We start from the raw sequence: 26,262 nt of genomic DNA on the forward strand, positions 1-26,262 counted from the left end.
AAACAATCACCCTCTAATATAAATGAGGAGGTGAATGCAAAAGGTGAGCAGGTGGGACAACTGCTGAGTGGCAGCTGTCCTCTGTCTGTACACCTCTAAATGTGGTGGTCAGTCACCTTACTGTATGTATTGTTGCTACAGACAGCTCCTGCTGTTTGTCTCAGACAGCACTGTATACAATTCTACACAGTTTTGATCTTTACTCATGGCTCAAATCTCAGTTCTCTGCTTTTCACTGGTGGCATTTCTCCCTATCTGTGCTTGGTTTTGTCCCTCAACTGCAGCATAGCTTGTTTACCCTTATTTGTGATTGGCTAAGGTGTAGTCTTCCACTGCTCAAGTCAAGGAGTCATTACTTGTCTAGCACTCCAAGGAAGCGCATGTCTTGGTTTTCGGAGTTTGCATGCGCTCTTCACTTTGATCGCTTGTGACTCATCCCATCTCTCTTCTTCTGCTCTTCCCACTGATGCTCCTTGGCAGTGAGCCAGGCGCAGGATGGCAGCCTAGATAATGCCCTACATGTTCTCCTTACTGTGTCTCCACTCTCCCACCTCCCTCTCAATACTCCTCAGTGGCACTCCATGCATTGGATGGCGGCTTTGGTGATGCCCTGAATGTTGCCCCATTGCGCTGTTCATTGCTGCCCATCTCCATGGCGGTAGTTGCCTTTGGCTTTGCCAATGTCCAAAGATTTTAAACTCCCCTGGCATTGACTAAGTAAAAGTTTAAAGAATAGAAAACAGTGAAAATGTTGCTTTCTAAGCTTTCAAGATGACTGCTTCATTGCATGATGCAACATTCATTATGTCATCATGTCCCATCAGTGCATGTTGCATCACACAATGCAACACCCATCTCAAAAGTATAGAAAAATGTTTTTTTTTATTGCCTTTTTACTTTTAACATAGTTGCATATTGCACAGGCGACTGCAATGCCTGTGCAATATTGGTAACGCAGGACTAATTGTCTTTGCCAATGCTTGTTTATCCTTATGTTTCCTTTTAAAACACTGCCCGCTGCGATTTGTTTGTTGATTATCATCAAAGACCAGCATGTAAATCTTATCGTATACATCAGGTTTAAATCAGGATGTATGCTTTTATACAATGTGGGACTTTTGCTGGGGTTTGATATTTGCTGACAAGGCTTCTTTCACATGGGTTCTTGAAATGGTGTTTGCTTCAATCCTAGACTCTTGTTCACGTGGGATTGACATTACACACTGACTGGTCAATGGGCAAGCCATGTACTTTTGAAAAAGTACAGTACATAATAAGTTGACTGACCATAGTATGGACACATTTATACTTTGGGGTCGATGACACCGGTGAAGAAATATTTTATCTAGCGCCCAGGGGCTGCCGGGGCCTGTGTGGCGACCCTGCAGTATTTGCTGGACAGATCCCAGTGTAACTTGCAGCTTAGGGGTTGTCCTTAAAAAGATCCCAGCCATCCTTCTAGATGGCATCTCCATACCAATTTGCGCACTGTAATCCATTAGAAGAGTTTCAGAAAACATTTTTAAATTTAAGAATAAAATGCAAATTTGCAAAAACAAAACCGTTTTCCCTGCGCCATTTATTTCCTTCATTGCTCTCACATTTGTGCGGAATGCCTCCATAATTCATGAACAGTGGAATCTACCGACAACGCGCTCTCCTATTCCAGCCGCCGTCGCGAAACGTACAATGAGACAACGCGGTTACATGTGCATGAAAATTGAAAGAAAGGAAGGATAATGGCGCGAGTATGAAATTAACCAATTTCTATGCCTAATGTAGCAGGTGGCAGATGCCCTTGACAGCTGTTGTGTCTCGCAGTTGAAGTGTGAGATAGCTGAGGGATTTCGCACAAGAGAATTGATGAGGAAGAAAATAAACATGCAGTTCCTGCTCACAGAGGGCACAACTCAGAAGCAATCATTTTCAAAATGTGCTAGAATAATATTAGATTTTCATTCTTGCACAGAGAAAATGCCAGCCGAGGGCTACTAGAAGGTGCAACCTCACAACATCCACACAATTCAAAACAGGTCTTTGGATAAAAAGCACAATGTCCAGACAAGAGAACTCTCTCGAATAATTAGTGTACAGTTGTTTGAAAATAATTGAGGTAAAAAATAAGCAATACCCCAGTAGAGTTCGCCACTCAATAGTGTTTTAGATAGGGAGTCAACAAACAAAAGGTTTTGTAGGGACCGTTCAGATTTGTTGCAGTAGAAAAGTGTTCATAAAAGTCTAAGCTTCTGTGGAAGTCTTTCTTAATCAGAATCAGGGGGAGGCGATGAATGGTGAGGTGTTGGATGAGGGTGGAGGTGTACTCAGTTACAAAATTTGAAGATTAAGAACACGCTCCTGTTGGAGAGGCCGAAGGTCCACGCAAATGGCAGGATCCTCTGGTTGTTACAACAGGATCTGTCAGAAGAAGATGGCGCTTGCATGCTGGCCTACACAAGGGCTTGGACATAGGGTGAAATTACAGATAAGGGCTTCTTTTAAAGTGTGAATTGTTCATGTTGCTCAGGTCACACTTGTGGCCTTATGTAGAGTGCCTTGCTTAATCCACAATCTTGCTCAAACGTTGTTTGTGCACAGCTTTAAATTGCAAGTCGGTTGTAAACTGCATTCATTTTCTAGGGTTTCTCCACACAAATTGAAGAATTTGCATGATCCACACAGTGGGAAAAGTGGAACACTGTATGGTTTTCGTGGTAGAAAAGACTATCAATTGTGTATTCCCATTCTGTGCTCCCGAACTCTGAATTGATTACTAAAAAAGCCCAGGAATTTTTTTTTAGCATGCTGTGCATCAACTAGCCCCAGGAGTTTGTTGCACCCAATGTCAGCACATCCAGAGGCTGGAGCGTTACCCTCCAGCCTGCCAGATCACGGAGATCCTCACCTCTACTGACCCAGCAGAGACCCACAGATGGCAACAGTTTAACGCTTAGCAAAGATTGCTATTCATGCTGCCATGTTGTTGAGGTTGACTCAACAAAGCGGGTTTGTTTCTGAAAATGAAAAAATAAATATCCCTGAAATGCAAGAAGTTTTCTCTCGATGCACTTTAGAAAAATGTTTCTTGCATTGTAGTCCCAGGCAGGAAATTTCAGTGGTGGATGTTCAACCCTAATTAGGGAAGGGGATCTGCCACTGTGACCCAGCGGCACTGAATCAGATAGACCTCAAAGTCAAGGTTTCTGATGGTAGAGTCACCTGAGGTACCACTGTCAGAAACCTGGTAGTTTACCCACCTCTAACTATGAAGATATAACTGCGGACATGAGGATGCAGGAGCCACACCAATTTAAAACAGAGCTCCTGAAACTACCCCATTAGTCTCAGGGCCGTCTTATCAGCATAACTGGCCCCTGGGCAAAACAGTGCACTGGGCCCTGCCTACACAACCACTGACAGGAATAAAAATGCTTAACGGAAAATTCGTGTTAAATTCTTGTCTGCATGGGGCCCCTATGCTCGTGGGGCCACTGGGAAACTGCCCATGCGTTAAGACGGCGCTGATTAATCTTCTTCATGACTTTTCAATCACTTTTTCCTAAACACAGTTCTCACTAAACCAGTTTAAGATTCCATCTCCAAGCGACGTTCTTGAACTGGAGTTGTCTTAGAATAAAAAGTTGGTAGACACTTGCTGCCCTTAGATACAGTACTTCAAGGAGCTTTGCAAAATACATTTTTATATTTGACCCATGTGAAGGGCAAGTGTCAAATTAGCTTATGTCAAACTAAGGACAAAAAGGAGGAAAAGGATTCTATTGCAATGCATAGATTTGTACACACTTTTGTTTACTAGGTATGCAGACATAAGCTATCTGCATCTATTCTGTCTAAAGTAGAATTATGCTGAAAGTGTGGTGTAACTACAATGACACCTTAGCAACAGAAAATTAAAACATGAATATATATGTGCAGGTGGAGTATGCCTTGGTGCACTTTGCTATGTTGTACACTGAGATTTGAACACAAATACACAGGTCAACACCACAATCCAAGTTTACTATCATATAATCTGCAGTTATAGTAGGTGAACAGATAATACAACAGAGAAGTTAGATCAGTCCTGAAGTTTGAAACAGATAGACACAAACTCATCTTAAGCTGGAAATGCGATAGCAGCAGAATAAGTGCCAATTCTAGTTCGCTGATTTATTATTATTTTCTTCTAAAGATTGTATTGAATAAATGAGAATTGATGGTAATTGCATAATTATTCTAAACATAACTGGCCCACTATAAAAAAACAATACAATAGTAGGGATGGGGTCTTATGAAGAGGCCAATCATTCTTTTCAGATTGCCACAGAAATTGTAATTGACAGACTTGCTTTAGGACTCTCTTTATCAACACATTGTTGATGAAAATATTCCCGACAACTAGTTGGGAGAACAAGACTGCTGTGTTAATGAATGTCTACGCTCAATTTTGACAAAAGTCCCTGCTTTTGCAATTGGCTGAAACATCAGATGAGAAGCTAAAGATCATGGTAAACAGCTAACACATTTACAGAGTAGATTGAGTTTCTGATGGAATGGATTCTTAGTGGTACAATACATCAGTCTCTGATAATGGCATGGACCTTTTAAAGACTGAGTCGACCTAGAATATTTCTTGCATTCATTCCATCATGATAACTATACAGACCTACCAAAGCAAATACCAGAATACTTGATTCCATGATCATGTAAAAGTTTGTGAGAAATATCTAAATGACTTTAATTCTCATACCAATGATGCAGTCTTCTTTCTACAACATAGTTATTACTTATCTCCAACTGCATCTCCAGAGATTGTCTGGCTCTACTAACAACCTATGTTATTCCCCATGGCTCACATTTCACCATAGCCAAAATCAGCCATGTCATTTTCTTCACTGCATCCATCCTCTCACTTCCTCATCCAAGTGCCTGTCCTCAGATTTCTTCCTTTATCCATGTATCCCTCTTGAGATTCTCCACATCCTTAAATGTGATAATCTAGTGGGTCGCACCTAAACTCTTCTTTCTCTGCAAATATTCAAAGCCTTGCTAGACTATTTAACCCTCTCCTCTCATCTGGCACCTATACTAAATGCTTGAAGTCATCACTTGTCATAATGCATCCACAAAATTCTACATCCAACCCCTTGAAACTACTGTCTAGTTTCACAACTCACATTGCTATTTCTAAATTAAGTGAAAATGTAGAGCCTAATAAACACACTGTTTTCTATGAGTAGTTTTGTTTTAGAATTACTACTGCATTTCAAGGAATAAGACTGACTTACTCAATAAACTGAAGCTTTGAGTATTGATCCTGTGCTGCTCAACTGAATATTTAATCATGTTTTTGCACACATGACTCCATGCAGACTGTTTTCTCTCACAGGTATAACATTAATAACTCCTTGGCCTCCAAGACATTTCCACAGCTTTCAGCACCATTGAATACACTTCTATGCTAATTACTCTTTCAACTCTCCAGTCGACCACTCTCTTCGCTTATCATCCCTATCACGTCAGCATTGTTCCTCTACTTTTTTCCCTCTATATCACTTCCCTTTGAAACACCATCTATTCCTTTGGCACCCCTTTAATTTCTCTACTGTCTAATCATTTCCTGTCTTTGCACACTTATCCCTCATATCCTGCCCTTGATCATTGACTGTCTCAAAGCCATTATTCACAGGTGGGGTGCCTCTGATACCCAAACCCAATTACTAAAATCATGAAGTCCTCTACTTCTCTGCAAATTCTGCTTCAACCATGCGGCCCGCCCCATCCTATTTCTCTGACACCCTCAATCCATAACACATCCATCAAAAGCTCAGCATCTCTCATGCTACAATTGTAGCATGATTTTCAGGTCATTCATGTCTAGCACAGTCATGGAAGCTATAGTCCCACTGCTCAATATCCAAACAATTCACCCCTTCTCCCATGTCAAGCCACCACAAATGCTCCTAAGCACCATAGCAACAGTAGGTGATTGTAACACTTTTTTACTTAGACTCCCACTGTATGCCTTCTTGCTCCTTTGTCAATGTTGTAACATTTGCCAGACATATCCCTTTAATCTACCATGTACCTACCCTGCCTCCTTTCAAATACAACAGGTAGAGTGGCTACCTGCCATAGCAAGAGTGTAATACAAATTCTTCCCTTTTCAAAACAATTCACAGCATAGCAGTCTTACCTTGCTGAGAGGCTCCTCTCGGTGCACTCCACTGTGCCAATCAACACTTCCTGGGTATTGCTAAGCCTTCTGGGGTGCCTCTCATTTTAGGTACTTTTACATATTATGCTCCAGCTTGGGAACGTCCTCTAAAATGACATTTCTGTTTCATCAAAGGAGCTGCATTGGAAATAACCTCAAACCTCACCACCTCCACATCGATAGCTACTCTCCATAAGCTCCCTACCCTCAGCCCGGTTCATATTTGCTTCAGCTGAAAATCTGTTGTATTTGTCTCCAATCTCAGAGACAACCATCCATACTTCACGGTCTATTACAAATATCCTAACATCACATACCATGTATGATTGCAGTGCAGTCTATCTTTTTGAAATACTCCTAACGCTCATCAAATACAAAATATTCTTCATTAGCAAACCTTAGCAGAGGCTTTAAATACTTTTCATATAACATGTCTAGGTTGTATTCCACCAAAATGTAAATAAACATGTAAAGGAAAAGAATAAAAATAGGAAGAGAACAGAAAGGAAGGGAAATGATGAATAAAAGAAAAGTGGAAGAAGGCGTAAAATAATGAAGTGATAACACGAAGCAGGACACCAACCAAACCTACTATACTAGTGTTGGAAATACAACAAACTGAGCTGTCTCTTTTGATGCTAATAAAAAAATAACGTTACTTAATACAAATGTACATATTTTGTTGACATTGACAGTATGAAAGTTGAACTGGGATTAGAACTTGTGAACTTCCATTGGTATGCATATATCTGCAGATAGAATGACCACCTCACTCGATGTCATCATGGCCACTGTGTCCACTCTTTAACTTTTAATGCGTTAATCATTGCATTTTAGGCCTGTTAGTCTAAGTAGTTAAATGTAAGTAAACTCAGATTACAACTGCCAGAATGCATTAGGTTGTTAAATGAACATTCAGGTCTGGAAACAATGTGTGTGATGATATAGAGTGAAGTGGGAAACCTATCTTCAGACAAGCATATCTGTGCTCAATTCATGCTCCACAAGGAAGAAACTATACAAAGACAGATTACATGGTGTGTGGAAACATTTGTGCACAGCATGCATATTAATTTCAAGCCATTTTTGCACAGTATTACAATGGTATGCAAAATGTGCCTAGGCTATGCAGAACAGGCATAATCTGAGCACCAAAAATGTCTTAACAGTTGCTATTAAGAGCTGAGTTAAACTGTTGTAGTTGAATTCATAAAACAGGTGATTTAAGCATATAGTACCAGATTTATCAAGGCTGTGCACCTTTGGATACCCTTCCAGTACAAAACCTATGCTAGACATTGTGCACACTGTGGTGTAATGGTCCCTGCATTGCACAAGGTAGGGAAAGGTTCACCAGAGCAGGGCATGAAAGTAACAGCACCATTAGTAGATATGGCACTACTTTCTTTTACCCCTTTCCCGCAATGCATCACTGCAATTTTGGTTGCATGTTTTTTAAGTAAATCTGGACCACAATTTGCAATTTTCATGCAGAATGGCGACTATTTTTACAATTCGTATTTCAACTAATAAATGTCAAAGTGCAAATTGTTTATAAATTGCAAACCTGAGCAGTTTGATTTCAGTTTTAGGTTGCCGCAGTACAGAGGTTTTTGTTGCACAAAATAGGGCTGTGCTTTGATCAATATACAGGGTACTGGAGTCATAACATCAATTACATGCGATTAACAAACATTAGCACAGAGCCTGTAATTCAGCTCCTGTTACTATATGCCTGCTTTAAGAATACTGTGGTAACAGTATCAATATGTCTATTTAACATGCAAGCATGAGTCTAACAGTTTGTGTTATTCGTGGCATGTAATTCTGTATTTGTGTGCACAATATCTACTTGTATATTAAGGAGAAAATCACTTATTAAGAAGGTTTGACACTATTCCTGTTACCTGGGAGAAGATCAAAACTCGATGTCCACCATCTTTTAGTTTTTTGAGCATCTTTTGTAACAGCAGCAATTTTCCAGAGGACTTAACCAGTGAACTCCCATCATAAGATCCATTTGGCAAAACCGGAGCTTCCTATGAAAAAAACATATAAATAACTCTTTGAAAATGCATGTTGCTTTTTGAAAAAAAATTGGAGATTAGTTCTTTTAAGCAAAACAGTTCCCATGGTTGAGTTTTTATATAAAACGGGATATCATCAGGTGGCATCTGCATACCCTAACATTTATTATGAGAGAAGAGAATACATACGTTTGGGAAGGCATGCACATTTCCATTCTTTATGAATTAATTTCTAATTGTCAACAAATAAACATCATGTTGTCCAACATCTTAATTTTCTATGTTTCTTCGATTGCCCCTTTCACAACCTGAGAAACATTCAGGGGCAGATTTACAAGCACCGTGCGCCGCTGGTGCGTCACATTGCGTGACGCACCGGCGGCACAACTTGCTGAGTGATATTTACAAGCATAGGTAAAGCCACCCTGCGTGACTTCACCTGTATTTGTAAATATCCCCCTTTTCATACAACACTTTGCGTGTTAGGGGTGTGACATGGGTGTTGCTGTGGGTGTTCCCACGTAACACCCATGTCCACTGATGCATTTCCAGATTTATGAGGAATCGTAAATCTGGAAATGCATCAGAATGCTATGCCACCCTAGGGGTGGTGTAGCGAGGTGCAACGACGAGAAATGTATTAATTTCTCCTTGTTGCTTTCCTCTTTCAATGTGTGCTACATTCTACAGCACACATTGGAAGAGGAAATCACCTCAAATGATTGTATTTGTGTAGGAAAGTAACCCTTCCTGCACAAAAACAATCTCCCCACGACGCAGGCATCCTTGCACCATGGTGCAAGGGTGCCTGCACTGGTGCATGGCAGCAGTTTGTGCACCAGCGCAGGGGGAAGCCCAGAGATGCAGCATATTGTGTAAATATGTCGCATCCCTGTACCTCGAAACTAACGCAGCACAGCAAAATGACTTGCAGCACCACGCTGCGTTAGTTTCTTGTAAATCTGCCCCACAGTCTTTTCTACTTTTTTCCACATTCATCCATCCCAGATCTACCTAAACCTCCTCTGCATATAATGCAGACTTATTTACAGTATTCCAGGGTTCTCAAAACAAACGTCTTATTCTTGTGTTCATATTTCATTGTTCTTTGCTTCCACCACTCCTGGCTTCCCCAGACCTATGAGTTTACAAGACTGGCTGCATCCTTTCATCACACACCCAACCCACGACTCATTACCAGGGTGTTCCATAAACCCTCCGCTGAGACATATGCCGCTTTAAATCAATGTTGATAGACCATCTAAACAACTCAAGTGTTGTCCTAATCTGTACTACCCCAATAGATCTAAGATTACATGGTTATGGTGAATCATAATCACTCACTGGATCCTAAAACGTAATGTTCCATGTAAGCCATGAAAAACTCATGTAATTTCTCACTCAACGTAATCCCTGTCAAATAGCGCTTTAATCCCCATTTAGTACAGCTCCATCATATACTTTTTATGTAAAACCTGTAAAGTACTTCTGCTTGAAATTATCAGAAAATAAACAAATTTCCATGTCTGGTCTGGGTTACTAGAAACCTGAGTGAAGGTTATGGAATGGTGAATGACAGTCTGCTACCTCACCCGCCTTTGCCAACTTACCTTCTCTACATTCACAGGGAAGGCAGGGGAAAGCAGGTAGTGCTGTAACACCACCAATTACTTTCTCCCACTATCCATGGAGGATTGCTGACAGCGGTGTGTGAGTGGCAGATTTCCAGGTATTTGGTTTTATTTTGATGGCTGAGGAAATTGATGACCTGTGGGTAGTTGGGTTGGGTGGGATAGCACTAGGTAACTAATATTGTTTTTACTACATGAGGTGGAAGGGTACAGGAAGGTGAGAGAATTCTGTGCTTAACTCACCGATGACTCCTCCTCCCCTGCACTGCTCATTTAAACAGTGGAGGAAGGTTTGGGTGACATGAATAATATAACATTTTAAATCAGTAGCAGTGAATAATAGGGATGTGTTTCACCTCGGGGTTTTAGTTGACATCATGGAAACTTGAGTTTCACTCTAAGGGACCATAATTTGTGAGAATTGGCGCAGGGAAGAAAGTGTTCTTGCTGCGCTGCCCTGCGCCTATGTGAAAGGGCAGGCATTCACCGTATTTATGAAGTACGGTGCATTCCTGTTCTTTCCCCCTGCACTGGCGCACATTTTGATGCCTAGCATCAACGCAGGCACCTTTACACCATGGTGCAAGGGTGCCTCCGTTGCAGGCAGGATTGTTTTTGTGCAGGAAAGGGCAAGTACCTGTACAAAAACAATCCTGTCTCCAGATGGAAAGAGGAAAAAATAAGGAGGAATAAAAATATTTCTCCTTGTTGCGCCTGCTCTGGGGAGGAGCACGTTTTGCCGCTGCTCCAGGTTTACGTGATTAAGCAAATCTGGGGCAGCGTCAAAATCCATGGGTGTAGCGTGGGGAAACCTACTGCAACGCCCATTGAACGGTTCCTTGATTCAGAGTAAGTAAGGCAGCGACTTACACAGCTTTGTCTTACTCCATATCTATGAGGCCATGCAAAGCCACGCAGAGTGCCTTTGCGTCACCTCACAAATATGACTGAAAGGCTTACGCTGCCGCAGCGTCCAAAAAAGGAACGCTCCAGTAGCACAAGCCTCTCATAACCAATCCCCACAGTCTCAATCAGAACCCCATAGAGAAAGACATGACAGTGATTCACAGTTATTCATCTACCGTTCTACGTCATTTCTAGTTATTGTCATGAACTATGATATCAGGTCTGCAAACCACATATAATGAATTTAATTATTGTAATTGATGAGCCAAACCAAATACTGCCTTAATTTGTAATTAAAAATACTGCAAAGAAAAGGCACAACTAAACCATATCATGATGAGTTCAAGCATCAAAAGGTTATTGTTAAATTTTTGAAGAAATTAGACAATTGTTTTATTCTCATGTTTGAACGTTTTTTTACTGGAAAATGACATTAGTTAATTGCCTTCCTTCTAATCCTTTCCAATTTTTTAATTTTGCCTTCAGTGATTTGTGATGTAGAAGCTCTCATGTTCTCTTACTCTGCCTCTTGTGTTCACATTTACCTGATGGATATAGGCCATTTGTCAGCCTGAAAGACATTATGGTAAAAAAGCCTTTTCGTTCCCTTCACAAATCTTCTCTTGAAAAGTTCAAATTGTTTGAATCATAGATGTATGCCTATGACTTACAGACACTTCCAAAGTTTCAGAGATGCACTAAAATCCTAGTTAGAAATCTTATCAAATCGCAGAATTCCAGGACTGCTCATGTTCCTCGCACTGTTATCCCTGGGACTTCTTTCATGGTAGGAAATGTATGGGAATATACAGGGTGGAAATGAATGCTTTCTTAATTGTTGTGCTACTTGTTTTTGTGTATTGCTTCATCATTTTACTAAATGTATTTTCAGTCTAGGAAACTAAATGCACAATGCATGTGTTTATGGGTGCTCTCAGAAAATTTTGTAGAGTTCCTTCCCGTGCTACCTAATTTCCTAGAGACAGTCCTACACGTACCATTACAGAAAAACTATTTACTAGCAGATTTATTGATGACTTAACTGCACTTTATGCTTCAAAATATTCAATAATCCTGATTCTGGGAATCAAAATGTGAAAAAATGAATGATACATTTTGTTGTTAAAAATGTGAAAGTTTGAATGATCCATTTTGTTGTTTTTGTGCATGAAATGTTCACGTTTGTACTAAATCCTTTGTAATCCAGGCCCTTTGCATGATTGCTGATGGTTTCCCTTTGTCAACTAATAATATTTCAACGAGCTCATTTATTTCCCAAATGGTTTACATTCAACAGAGGGCTTTATTTCTTAAAATATTTAGGAAACATATTCCAAGAATGCATTTTGTTTTACACCAGTTATTTAGCTTCACATAGGTGTAATCAGTCATCAATGACATTGTAATTCTCTCACGTCACTGTGTAAATACAAACTTACCACTGCAGCAACAGGAAACAGGTATGGGTGATTGCAGCATTTTTTCAGATCCATCATGATATTGAGCAGTGAAACCTGGTTTCCACCACCCTTTGAGTTCAGAGCTTCAAAATTTCGAGTTAATATAAACTTGTAGTATTTCCTGAATGAAAGGTAAAAGTATAGATATGCAAAACAAGAACATCAGACAGCGGAAATTGTAGGGTACTCCTAGCACAACGCTTTTCCAAAGATATTTCATTATATTTTTTGCAGTGTAACATGTTGAATGGTCCTCTCAAAATACTGTCTTCTTTTAGAAAAGGAAGACCTGTGATCGTGGGCTGATTTTGTCTAGAGTTAAGGTATGGATGTCTTATACATGAGAACTCACAGAAATACAACAAAAGGCTGTGGGTAACTTAAAAAACCAGTCCTATTCACAAAGATATTTAAGATCATAAATTTGTGTGTACATCAAAATACTTAAATTTACACCTGCCGGAAATTCACAGAAAGATTCCTGTCGAGAGTAAGTGCATTTACCAATAAGGATTTCTCTGGTATGAGCAGGGAGAAGTCCACAGTAGTAAAACATAATTAAGGGATTGGAAGGGTGTTCGAAAAGGTGAGGTTTGCTTTGGAAGTTTGGGAACACTGATCTTGACCTTTTGCCATCCTGGAAATAGTCCTCAAAGTATTCCAGCCACTCCCCTTCTTGGGTAGGAAGGGAGCAGCACCTAGTTTGATGGGGTGCAGGGAAAGGGCTGTCTTCACAGACAATACATTCTATCCTTAACTTAGCATTCCAGGTCTATCTCTGAGAAATATTTGTGAATAAAAACGAAACATAAAAGTACATTAAGGTTATGTGTTTCACACTATTACGAAGTCGCCTTTCTTGATTGACCCTTGCACTGTACAAAACAATAAAGTTTGTTGTTAAAAAAAAAAGTATATTAAGGATATTAAGGAGGAGATGTTAATCCTTGCCTGACTTTTACGTGTTTTGTGCAGGAATATGCCCCATTTTGATGACATTGCTAGATGTCCCTGATTTGCTTTTTTGTAGTCTGCAAAAGTAACAACCTTGTAAAAAGCATGTTTGTACTTTATCGCAGATTAAAAATTCTCATTTGAAGCCTATTCACTAACAGATTTTTTAGTAGTACTACAGTAGTATTCCTAAAACACTACAAAATGCGATTAAAAAATGCTATGAATGTAAATCTCCACCGCTCCCATCATTTGATGGGGAGATCCCCACACGTGTAAGTCTACTACTTAAGCCCTAATTAGAAGTTAAGCCGAATAGTTGAGATATTTACCATACATGGTAAATAGCATTACCACAGAACAAGGTATTTACCACATGCAATAAATACCTCCTATTCTGAATTTTTAACATGCAATAGAGGCAGAACATGTGGAATCAGTATTTAAAACACCACATAGATTTCCTCATATTCTCCTTTATTTTATCAGGCATTTCGCCCCCAATAACGTTTGGCAAGTTTAGTAAGCCAGAATTTCTCAGGGGAAAACTGCAAGGGTGTAAGAATCAGCAGACAATGTGTGATTCTGCCTGCACTTGTGATAAGGGCCTTAGTAGTAAACGTTTGAGGGACGGGGGTATGGTTGAAACATGGGGCGTTCTATAAAAGAGGTGGGTTTTAGGAATGAGTAAAAAAGGGTTAATGAATAGTTAAGCAGTGGTTTAGGAAGGGACATATACCCACCCACAAAAGAGTAGGCTAATTTCTGTTCATAAACTGCACTTATAAAGTTCAGCCAGTTTAATAATCCAGAATTTCTCAGGGGAAAGCTGTGAGGGTATGAAAATCAACACACAATGTGCGATTCTGAGTTCTGTTCAAACACGTTGGCACAGGGATTGGTTAGGCCTGCACTTGTGATAAGGGCCTAGAAGTAAACGTTTGAGGGACGAGGAGGAATGGTTGAAAAATGGCGCGTGCTTACTATAAAAGAGGTGGGTTTCAGGAAGGAGAAAAAAGGGTTAAGGAATGGTTAAGCAGGGGTTTAGGAAGGGACATATACCAACCCACAAAAGAGTAGGCTCATTTCTGTTCATAAACTGTACTTCTAAAATTACTGCATTGGAAAAGGACAGTTCATAGCTGGAGAATGTCCAGCAACACACTTGGTCAACAACTGGTACTGCAACACCGTCTCGTAGAAAGTAATGAGGTAGGGACCTAAAATAAAACCCCTGTAAGTAATAATATTAAGTTAAATTATTTCAACTATTTAAAAATATGAATAATTTTGATTTAATGTTATAAATTAGAGGTAGTGTCCAGGGTGCTGCTCACCCATGAATGGCAAGAACTGAGACAAGGAAGACTTAGAAGGAGGAAGAAGACTAGCTGTAACTACTGAGGCCATGTCTGTGATCAACAGCAGTTTTTTTGGTCGGTATGCTGTAAGACACCATGTAAATAGCACATTGTTACAAAAAGATATAGGTAGGGTTCAGAGCAAGACCTTTGTAAAATGAGCAGCAAACTCTTGTGCATTTTAAGATATTATTACACTGTTGTACATCCATATATAATATATACCAAAGATTAATTATCTAACTATATGATGGTTATTATTGTGGCTAAACTCATTACTGTACTTAGTTTTCTAATGGAAGAAAACAATCCGAATTGTGATAGAACTGGAAAAGCTAAGAGAATTGAAACTGACTTACCGTCCCAACAAGTAGTGCAACTGATCAGCTACAAAGTCAATAATGCTATCAGTATATTAATGCACAAGTGCCTCACCCTGTCCACTCTCCCATCAATCCTATCATCTACTTTACAAGACTCGTTCCTAGTAACTTGTCTAGGCATATGTCCTGTTTACCCAATGGCTAAATATAGCGGGCTATATCAACAATTCAGGAATGGCTCAGACTGGGTTGAACAGAGGAGAAGGAATCTGCCCCATCCACACCCACCTCCCCTCCAGCTAAAGTCTCTGACTGTAGATCTCCCTTTCCAAATTAATGAGCCACTAACAAAGGACAGGTTTTGACAGTCTGATACAGCAGATACTGTAGAATGAGGACACTTAAATGCTAATTAGATCATACACTAGGCCTTGGATGCTCTACTAGCCAACCAAATCTGTTCGAAAGAGCATTCTAACAGGCAGTAAAGGCATCTTTTCGATAACAATGAAACAGACATAATAATAATTTACCAGCTGATGTTCAGCACTTCTCGAGGTCCTCATGATGTCACACCACAGTGCCTGTCAACTGATAAGGCTTAGCAAGTAGATACGGCAAAGATAAGGCAAAAGCACAGAGTTTATTGTAATTTTTCTAAACTACAACCTCAAAAAGATCTCTCTAAATCGCGATGCACCCAGTGCCAATCTAATAACATTAATAAGCCTTCTAGAGGACGTTGTCATTGATATACTTACACTTAACCTCATCATGCTCCTCCTAATTTCAGTTTAGAGGACGTCTTGGGTGCAGGCAATTATTGGATGATATGCCCCCTACAACGTTCATTATTAGCATTTTAGTGCTCTCTGGGTGGTGCAATTTTACATTTAGTTTAGGCTCCAATTACGAGTGCCCTGTTAAATTCAGATATGTGCCATACCAGGTTATACTGCACACAATGGAATTATAAGTACTGCGGTAATTACTGCAACATCCATATTTTCTCCTTATGAATTGTAGCAAGTCAAGCTTGCCAACATTTACTGGGGGAAAATGTTCTTCAAATTCACAGGCATTTGGTGTGAAAAGCATCAATTCTGAATGTAATTGCTCATTTACGATGGCAAAATTAGCATACACTGTATTTAGCAACCCTGCAGTGTTGGTATGTACTATGCCCACTGAATACCCAAACTCCCTCTGGGGCACTTGTAATCAGGGCCCTAGACTGTTTTTAAAGTTGTCCCAATTTCAGTCAGTGGAACACCTATTTTTTCAAAATGTTTCAAAGTTAGTTGTTTCAATAGACCTATAAAAGTTATGTGTTCAGTTAATGTCCTTCAAGTAGAAGTTAAACAAGAGTTAGTTTTGAAAATATATCACATCTGCTCTGCTCCACTAGGCATGTAGCAAACCATCTGCTTGGAATGTCGGTGGTAGTACAAACTGAAGGAAGCAACTGGGGCATAGCTTTGCATCCTCTGCATCAGGTATCTCCACTTTCTTTGGGAAAGTAGGGGTTGACATGTTTCCTGAAGCTAACCCTGGATTTAGATGAACTAAGGGACATGTTGAGTGCTAGCTGAACACACCATCAAAGTTTATTAGTAATGATCAGCATTGACACCAACAATCTACCCAAGAGCTGAGCGAGAACTTGTAATCATGTAGTACAATATGACAAATATATCATGCTGGTTGATAAAAGCTTTATGTTACAGATGCCTATTAAGTATAGTGACTTATAACTGTAATGAGAATGAATGTTTAATATCTGCATAGTTTCTTACAAGGCTGTGTCACTTTAAATTATTAGAAAATGTTAAATTTTGGTAAAATATTTCTAAACTTTGCTATTTGCAATGGTGACTATTGTAATAAGAACAATAATACTATTATTACTACTGCTGCAAATACTAATAATAACAATGCTTATAACAGCATCAGTGACTCTAAAATAAATATTACTAGAATAATTGCTGATATTATTTCCGTTAATATTGCACTCATTAGACTGATCCCATCAAGCGATAGGAGCGTGAGTATTCCAAACTTACTTTTGCATTTGACTGAGCTCCACTCGAACAATCAGTTCTGTTTTGGCAGGCATGTTTTTGAACACATCTGCCTTCAGTCTCCGCAGCATGTGGGGCCCCAGTAGATCGTGCAGTTTTTTAATTTGGTCTTCCTTAGAGATGTCTGCAAACTCCTCCAGGAACCCGTCAAGGTTGCTGAAAAGTTCGTTTTTTTAAAAATAAGTTATAAAACATGATCTAGTCAACAAGGTAACCCACCAGACTTTAGCTGCTGCATTTCATACAAGCACAGATACAAAAAGAGTCCCCTCAAGTATGCAGTGGAGGGATACAAATCAGCCCATCAGAACACTCTGAGACCAAAATGCTCCTGGGCAGGACAAACACTAGAGTTAGGAGGAAAACCATTGTGTCAAGAGCAGACAGCTGAGCCAGACAAAGAAGCCATCCAATCATGAGTAAAAGACTGCTCTTAGGACATTCTGTGTATATTATATGTATGCATGCAAGAGGTCTTGCCAACAAACAGCTAAAGCTTTATGTAGATGAGACCTAAAAACGCAACATATCCACTTGTGTTGACTGGCTTTTTTCAGATTATTTTAATCAAGCTATTAATGATACCATAACAGTATTTCTCTTGTTAATAATAATCCAATGAGATAAAACACTATGACTTACTTAAATCTCTCAGGTGTCAGGAAATTGAGAAGATGAAAAAGTTCCTCTAAGTTGTTTTGCAGTGGAGTTCCAGTTAGCAGCAACTTATAGTCGATCTTGTAGCTATTTAATACCCTAAAGAACTTAGAAAAGAAAGTCATGTGGTAGTAGTACTGGTGATTTAACAGTCACTCTTTTAAATAGTTGTTAGTTAGCAATAGCTGAACAAAACCTCTTTAGCTGAATGCAAGTCATTATATAGCCTTATATATATTTGCATTACAGGAGCACACATATATTGCAGAGATATGTAAGTGCATGTGAGTAATAAATGATTTCCAAGTTAGCATTTTGAGACAATCAAGGTAAGAAATGTTCTGGATGATAGCCAATTTGGCTGGGCTGCCTCATCCCCCAGTGCTGTACAGATGTAAAAGTAAAGGGTCCTAGGCCCTTATCTTGTGCTGCCTTCCTTCTGTTCTCATCATTACTGGCAGACTCAATATGTTTTCCTGCTTGAAACACTTGGTTATGAGTCCCCCTAGAGGTGCTTGAGTGATTTTTGGATGGACCTCCTAAATAGAGTAGTAAAATCTGCTAGAGTTTGCGTTTCACAACATGTGCCTGGCCTTTCCATAGGTACGTCCACTGTCCCCATGAGGCCTTAAAACCATTAGTGGTTGGGGGCAGATGATTATGTTTATGGGTTCAGGGCATTTTATTGGAAACATTTTTGAGATTTACACCAGGAAACTGTGAGAAGACTGGCTTTTATTAAATATAAAAAAATCTAAGATTGCTCAGAAAAGGAAAACAGTGAAGCATTAATACTAAAACATATCTGCTGTTAGAATGACATTGAATATCAAAATTGATTATACATGTTCAGGCACAATTTTACCAGTAAAAACTCACAATAGGAGGTATTTGTCACACATGGCAAGTACCTCACCCTCGTGTAATGGTATTTAACAAATGTAGTAAATGGGCCCTAATGAGGTCGATGGGTATCAGTGTGTATCATTTTCATGTCCTGAAACCTGGTCTTTAGATCCTCTACACAAACCCACCTGATGTTACATTATTTATCTGCTTTTTCTTTTATCATTAAAGCAACTTTAAGCAAACTGTGCCATCATAATAGTGGCAAATCAGAATCTGTACCTTCTAGTTCTCTTATCCCTCTTAAAGTGTATTTGGGAATGCATTGAGATAATTGCTCACTTCCATCCTGTTACCTGGAGCTCGCGCTTTACCTTTCCAATGTTTAAGTTCTTCCAAAATCATTTTGCCTTACAATATTCGAAAAAAAATTACATTTATTCAAAGTTACGTGATAACAATCTACATATTTTCCAAACCAACGCAATAAAGGATATACCCTTACATAGTCAACTAAATAAACCTAGTCTGGCACATAAATATCCATGTATGTAGATACACTGTGAAGGTAGCTTCCTTCTTAACTCCTGAAATTTTACAATTGGCACAGAACTGTTACTTTACTTAGGGCCTGGTTTAGAGTTTTGCAGACGGGTGCTCCTTTATAAAATTCTATTCTATTCATGGAGATTTCTTAAGCGTGTGGCTACCCAAAAGGGGCTCCCAGTGCTATCACAACCAAGTATTATGCGAAAAAGAAAGATCAAATTAAAAGAGGGTAGATAAAATCATGGTTAAAAAAGGTTGGTCTTTGACAATTTCCTGAAAGCGAATTCAAATTTAATTTGTCTTAAGTTATGTGGGAGTGCGTTCTGAAGTTTAGGTGATAGGAACGCAAAAAGTCTTCCTCCACTTCTAGCTCTCATTATCCTGGGGACTGCAAATAGTTGTTGCGTCTTAGATCGCAGCAGTCTAGAGAGTTGTAGGAGTAAGTACATTTTGAATCAGCTTGGGACCTTGTTTGTGCATTACTCTTTGGGCCATGCACCAACAGAAGGATATCTCCTTCGACTTCTTCCAAGTACAGTAGGATGTCCAGCAATATCAGAAGTTGGTGGTGGCCAAGTTAAAAAACACTCGAGCTGGGCCCTCAGTAGTTTAAACAAAATGTGCTGCTTTGAAATAGAGAACATGGGCGAGCCAATATCTCACACTGTCAAGTGACATTAGCCATGTTAGTTGGCCAGACTTTAGTACGAAGGGAGGCTTTGCTTTCAGATCTCTACTTAAATGCTTGCCCACAATAGTGGGGCCTTCAAAAAGTGGGAGCCCAAGTTAATAATGACCCTTCTGGCATCCCCATTTGATAGGCCTGCTTTTGTCAACTAGATTATTAGCTCAATCAATACCTGTATGCTTGTGTTCGACATCTCATTGGCAGTACTGGAACTGAAATTGACACAAGTATCATGCTTCTGTAACACTTTTTGGCAGAAATACATACATTGCCAGTAGCATCAACCTTTTATTTTTCATGAAACTGGACCACAAGGTCCAGCAGGTAACTATTCTTATCAGTTCAACTTTGGCCAGTTAGCAAACCCCTTCGTCTGGACCATACAAAGCACCTTAGCTATTGTACCACCAACAACTTTTTGTCAATATCATTCCAAGACATATGGTCAGCAATGGCCAAATCTATGCAAGTTTTTTTTTCAGATAAACACTTTGTAAATGAATCACTTTTGGGGTCATTATATGAAAACATATCTCCCATGGGTATACTAAAAATCTGGCATAAACCTAGCGCTACTTCATCAACATCGAACGCCTCTGTTCTAAAACACCACCAAAATAAATAGAGTTACCGTGAAAGTTACCTACTTTTGATTGGTTGTTTTTCAGTCTGTGAGCCTCATCTACCACGAGGCAAGCCCATTCAATGGATCCCAGTATGGCATGGTCAATGGTGATTAATTCATAGGATGTTAGAAGAACATGGAATTTTATCTGGGCTTCTTTCTAATAATAATTACAAAGACAAACACAACATACATGATTAAAGGGACAGTAGGATTCTGCGCTCAATTTCAATTTATATAAATACGTCGCCAAATAGTAATCACAAGGTGGCACTCAACATGTCAAACACAAAATACTAATTTGTTTATGCAATATAATAAAATTAACAGTCTGCTGAAATGTCTGACAATATAAATAGAGCAATCATAATATTGTTATGTTCAAGCAAATTCAGAATAATAGGCAGCGATCGCTGATAGATGTTAGAAAAAAAGGATATCTGTGCCGAAGTGAAAGGTTTTCAGGAAGATATTTACGGATCCTAAGGGTGAAATATATCTGAAGGTTATGCTCCGACAGAGACGCAAAAGAAAAAGGGAGACAGAGCGACAAAAAACAGTGAGCGGAAGAGAGACGGAGAGATGTATAAAAAAGGAGAGTGAAAGAGACAAAGGGAGCGGCAAGACAGAGACTGATGATTATTAGTGAATTCTGAGGGCCAAATAGTAATAAGGCAGAACTTAAAAAGACACATGAATAAAGCATTGGGGCTTATTTGCAAGCCCCTTTCGCCAAGCGTGCCACACTTTTAATACAGGAAAAAGTGACGTACTGGTGGTGCAAGGGGCTTGTAAATAAGCCCCATATTGAGCTCAACCGCCCAAGTACATTCATCAATGTGTAGAACACTAGCTCACAAACTGCAGCCGCGTCCCAACGCAGACACCCTTGCACCCACCATGGTGCAAGGGTGTCTGCATAGTTGGGGTGATTGTTTTTGTGCAGAAAGGGACACCTTCCTGCACAAAAAAACAAAGAAGGCGTTTCCCTCATTCTATGTGTGCTCCCACCCCTAAGCCAATCACAACGCTCAAATGGAGTGTAGTGATTGGTCTGAGTGCCATGACACTGTGCTCAGCCAGGGGCTGGAGGGGTGGGCATGTTCTGCATGCAGGCTATAATGCAGCCTGCATGGAGAACAGAGGAGAGTATACATGACTGTTTTGGGCGGCCTGAGAGGGCAACCAAACAGTCCTTGCCCACAGGAGTGTTCTACCACCCCTCTCCTGCAGCTCTGCCCCGCCCTCTCATGCACTGCTGCAGCAGGAGGACAAAATAAAATGATAATAACATTACATTATTATCATTTAATTTTTTCCCTTTTTTGCTGCTCCTGGCAGTGGGGCGACGCTCCTCTGGCTTTGCAGAGGAGCGGCCACTGAGAAAACGTTAGTTTTGGCGCTTCCCCAGATTTACGCTATGTTGTAAATCTGGGGCAGTGTAAAAAACCATGGGTGTTGAGTGGGAACACTCTCAGCAACACCCATGGAACGTCCCTTCCACGCAGAGTAAGGCATTGCCTTACTCCATATTTACAAGGCCATGCAAGGTTACTTTGCGTGGCCTTGTAAATATGAGCCGGCACACTGCGCCTCCAGAGCATCACAAAAGTGGCGCTCCGGAGGCGTAATAGTGTTGCAGGGTCATTGTAAATATGCTCCTTGATCTGGTATAAAAAACTCAGATAAACTTAGAGACAGGCATGGAGAAGAAACTGTGAGAGAGTAAGAGTGAAAGAGAGAGAGAATTAGAGCATGAGGAATCTTAAAGATAAAAAGAGATGTTCATGTAGAGAATAGAGACAGTCAGGAATGCAACAGAGAGGAAATGCGAGGGAAAGGATCAAATATGGTCATATGGATGGGAGAGTAAAAGAAAGAGCAAGAGGTAGTAGGAGGGAAAGAGTGTAGGACAGACAGAGAGAGACACAAAATGAGAGAGAGGGAGAAGTGCGGAGTAAGATAAACTTAAGTGAACACTTTCTAGATTCCCAAAAGTTCTGTAAATCAATACAGAAACATGACTTTTGCAAAACCTATGTACAAATAGCTTATGACAAAAATAGGCAAGGAAGTCGACTCAATGCACAATTAGACAGAATGAAGTGTGGATATAAATAAAAAAGTCAGACTCCTTCAAACACGATCAACATGTAAGACAGGACTGCTGCCTTGACCTTTATATTCAACAGATGCTACTATCTGAGCAGAGCACAACTTCTGTTGATGTGACCCCATCGTCTTGTGTGCTTTCAGGAAAGTAGATGTTTACACTACTATTGGCTTTGAGCAATCTCAAGTTTGCAGAGGCCATTTATATATACTTTATCTGAAGTTTTTTGGTGATGTGAGCTGACTCTGATGTATAGTGTGGACCTGGAACCAGGAGTGGTCCATTTAATGTCTGATTGCGTGTTTGGGAACTCCGTAAATGTACCTCATTATATGTAGGCTACCTTGGTGCGAGTTTTGCTGCATATGCAGTGCACCTGGTGCTTGCATTTATGTCTCGTTGTGGCAGGTAAAGTGCTGGAACTTTAACGCAGTTTGATTGCATTTGGTTTTGTTGGGTGCATTTGGTGTGAGGTTATTTCGTTTGAGGTGATTTAGTGTTCTCTTTCGTATCTGCTGCAGTGGGACTTGAGACACAAGTCAGGACTACATTTCATCTTTAAGAATGGGATCTAGATGTGAGCTGTGTTTAATACATTTCCATCTGCCTTGCCCTTGGCTCTGTGGTTCCCGTGCGTGTGCTCATAGTATTGGTTGGCTGACCCTGAGCTGTCTCGGCATTGCATTCTGGTTTCTGATGGGAAGTGAAACGATGCTATTTATCCTGTTTTGCTGCGTTTGGTGCATTGTGTTCTGGGCTTAGGTCCTCGGCTGGCTCCCCTTCTTCTCATAATGTTATGCAAGATGAGATATTGCTGTAGAGTGATACATAAACGCATGTGAGGCCCAATCATTGCCCGAGAGGGTGGTGCCAGGTTGTGTTCATTTACGCTGCATTTAGGGCTGCTGAAGACTACCATCAGTGAGGGGCGTGGCTGGATGAGAGTATGGTGTTCTTGTCAGACACTGGTGTTGTGCAGAGAGTCTGGACCATGTATCATGTCTTCGCAATACGTTGTAGATGTTGAGACATTCTGTTTGTATTTAGTGGTGATTGCAGAGCAGCGCTAAGGCATGTGGTGTTGTGCTGGTTGCATAAGCCTGTGGTGTTGTTGCACCCAATATGCTTTGTTGTATTACATATGTTGGATCAATAGTGATGCTGCAACTGTGAGAGGGTCAGTCCTCCATGACCCTGAATCTCTGACTTAGTGGACACAAGCACCGGTAGAGGGACATTTACATAGACGGATGGACATTGAGTTTGAAACACAAAAATGGACAGTAATGCTAGAAGTTATACAAGGCAGGCTGGGTGACTGGCGTTACGACAATGCCGTGCCTGTTTGCCAAAAGGCGACAACACCAATATTACACGTAGGACACTGACCTAACTAATACACCCACCTGTAGTTCTGTAAACAAGTAATGAAGATCCACAGTAATGCCCACAACATTAGGGACTGTACTAGACTAGGCCAGCACCCACTAATACTTGACTGAAAGATAGACTGTAAAAGTCCCTGTACATACCACGAAAAGAAACAAGAAAACAGTCTGGTTTAAAACAATACACACTCAACAACGAAAAGAAGAAGGCATCCATTTAAAAAGAGGTTGATGTGCACACGTCCCCTTTCAAAAATGGATACCCATAAATACACAAACCAGATCTACTACTGAAACAAAGATACACACCCGTACTGGGAACACCAAATATTGACAAAAAGCTAATGAAGGGCTCCAAACTGCTAGGCAGTGTCTTCTTCAAAAGAAGCTTACAAATAGATGGGACATACTTAACACCTTAAACACAGATACAAAGCAAAATGAATAGAACCACGCTATTGAGGGCTATCTCACTGTGGAAACTCCCAAACGCAAGCAAATAAGGCTCAAATATAGGGTCAACAATTAGACACAGGTCTGGACTTTAAACAGTGAAGTCTAGAGAGACTTTCAATGCACAGAAAGGTCGAATTTGTCAACTATGTCATAGGGGCCTTATATAAGATATACTTCCACGTACATTGCCCAAATAGGAGGACTCCATTTCCCATTACAAACTCAGGGTGCGCTGGGGCATGCATGTGATGATAAATCACCTACAGAACAGCTAACCTTTCAGAGCTTACAGAAGAATCCAAGATCCATATTCTGCATGGAGAACACTCAAAGCTGGCCAAAATAATTGTAATATACTTCGCAGTTTTTTACCACATTTCTGCAATATCTGTAAAGCTTTGGCAACTGAAAACACATGATGTTAAGACAGAATTAGATGGAACTGGATTAAAATGCATTGAGGAGGTGGGAGAACAAGAGAGGGGCAGAGAGAGAGAGAGAGAGAGAGAGAGAGAGAGAGGATGAGAGAGACAGAGAGAGAATGAGAATGAGAGAAGAAAGTACATGCCTAACACCTTTGCCTACTCGAACAGAATCAAATGGTGAGTGTTAGACCTGGTGTCTTTTGGCATTGTATCCCCAGTCTTTTTGCCTCTGACCTGCTCTTTTTGACTGTGTGCTGCAGTTAGTTTTTGCTGATGTTCGGACTCTGAGCACTTTACTGCTGCTGACCATTGCTAAAGTGCAAGGGCTGCCTATTTAAATGTACTGGTATTTGGATTCTCCATGATTGGCCATTTTGATTTACTAGCAATTCCCTAGTACAGTGCACCCTGTGTGCACAGGGCATGTAAATCAAATGCTACTAGTGGGCCTGCAGCACTGATTGTGCCACCCACATGAGTAGCCCTGCAACATGTCTCAGATCTGCCACTGCAGTGTCTGTGTGTGCAGTTTTAAACTGCCATTATGACCTATTAAGTTCACCCATGGGTCAGGTCCAAACCTTCCCTTTTTTTTACATGTAAGGCATTCCTACAGTATGCTCAAGGTAGCCCTATGGGCAGGGTACAGTGTGTTTAACTGTACTGTTGTGTTTTACATGCCCTGCTAGTGAAATACTGCCAATTTCGTTTTTCACTGCAGCAAATGCCTATCTCTCCCATAGGTGAGCATTGTAGCTGCCTTATAACAACTTACAAGTGTATCTGCCAATTGGGAAGCTGATGGAAAATTTGAGTTTTGTGTCTCCGGATTCACAATTGAAAAACACATCTTTTGGTAAAGTTGTGTTTTTTAAATTGCAGGTCTGAACATGCCACTTTTAGAAACTTGGCATTTTCTTACTTTAACCATTCTGTGCCTCTGAATACACGTCTGGGTCAGGATGACACTTGGGCTGTTTGTGCATTCGCTCTAGACAGTCACACAAAGGGAGCTGAAGTGTGCCCTGCCTATTCTGATGGCCCATCCCCAAGCTGATGGGCCTTCCTGAGCTAGAGTGGTGGGAGAAGGTGATGCTGACACCCGAACAGGGCTGTGCCTGCCGGCGCATCATCTCCCTGTAGCAGTAAGAAACTGATGCATTGCCTGTTTTGTTGGGCCACACCTCCCCTATGCCTAGCATCGTATTTGATTTTTATTGCGTCCAAGGTACTTTGTCCTGATCAAGCGCAACCATTGATTTTTAAGAACTTAACCTTATTTAAACTTTGAAACTTGATATCTTGAATTGTGTATGTTAGATTTTTGTTGTTTTGGTCTTGTTTTATTCAGATAAATAGTGGCTATTTTTCTAAACTGGTGTGAACTCCTTTTGTAGTGTTTTCACTCTGTTACTGTGTATATGTCTGTGTACAAATACTTTACACATTGCCTCTGAGATAAGGCTGACTGCTCTGTGCCAAGCTACCAAGGGGGTGAGCAGGGGTTATCTTAGTTGTGTAACTCACTTGCTCTGACTAGAGTGAGGGTTCATACTTA

The 26,262-nt window shown here is 40.3% G+C and overlaps 1 protein-coding gene across 1 annotated transcript in view; it reads right to left on the bottom strand.

The window, feature by feature from the left end:
• The window catches only part of CHD5 (chromodomain helicase DNA binding protein 5), a 568,616-nt gene that overhangs the window by 433,422 nt on the left and 108,932 nt on the right, over window positions 1–26,262 (bottom strand). The window contains exons 15-19 of the mRNA XM_085624078.1: window positions 20,345–20,482; window positions 17,600–17,721; window positions 16,940–17,113; window positions 12,218–12,359; window positions 8,122–8,253 (exon numbers count right to left, since the gene is read on the bottom strand). Of these exons, the coding sequence (XP_085480204.1) occupies window positions 8,122–8,253; window positions 12,218–12,359; window positions 16,940–17,113; window positions 17,600–17,721; window positions 20,345–20,482 (708 nt within the window). The remainder of the gene's footprint in view (window positions 1–8,121; window positions 8,254–12,217; window positions 12,360–16,939; window positions 17,114–17,599; window positions 17,722–20,344; window positions 20,483–26,262) is intronic.

This window comes from Triturus cristatus, chromosome 1_2, assembly GCF_964204655.1.
Source record: "Triturus cristatus chromosome 1_2, aTriCri1.1, whole genome shotgun sequence".
NCBI lineage: Eukaryota > Metazoa > Chordata > Amphibia > Caudata > Salamandridae > Triturus > Triturus cristatus.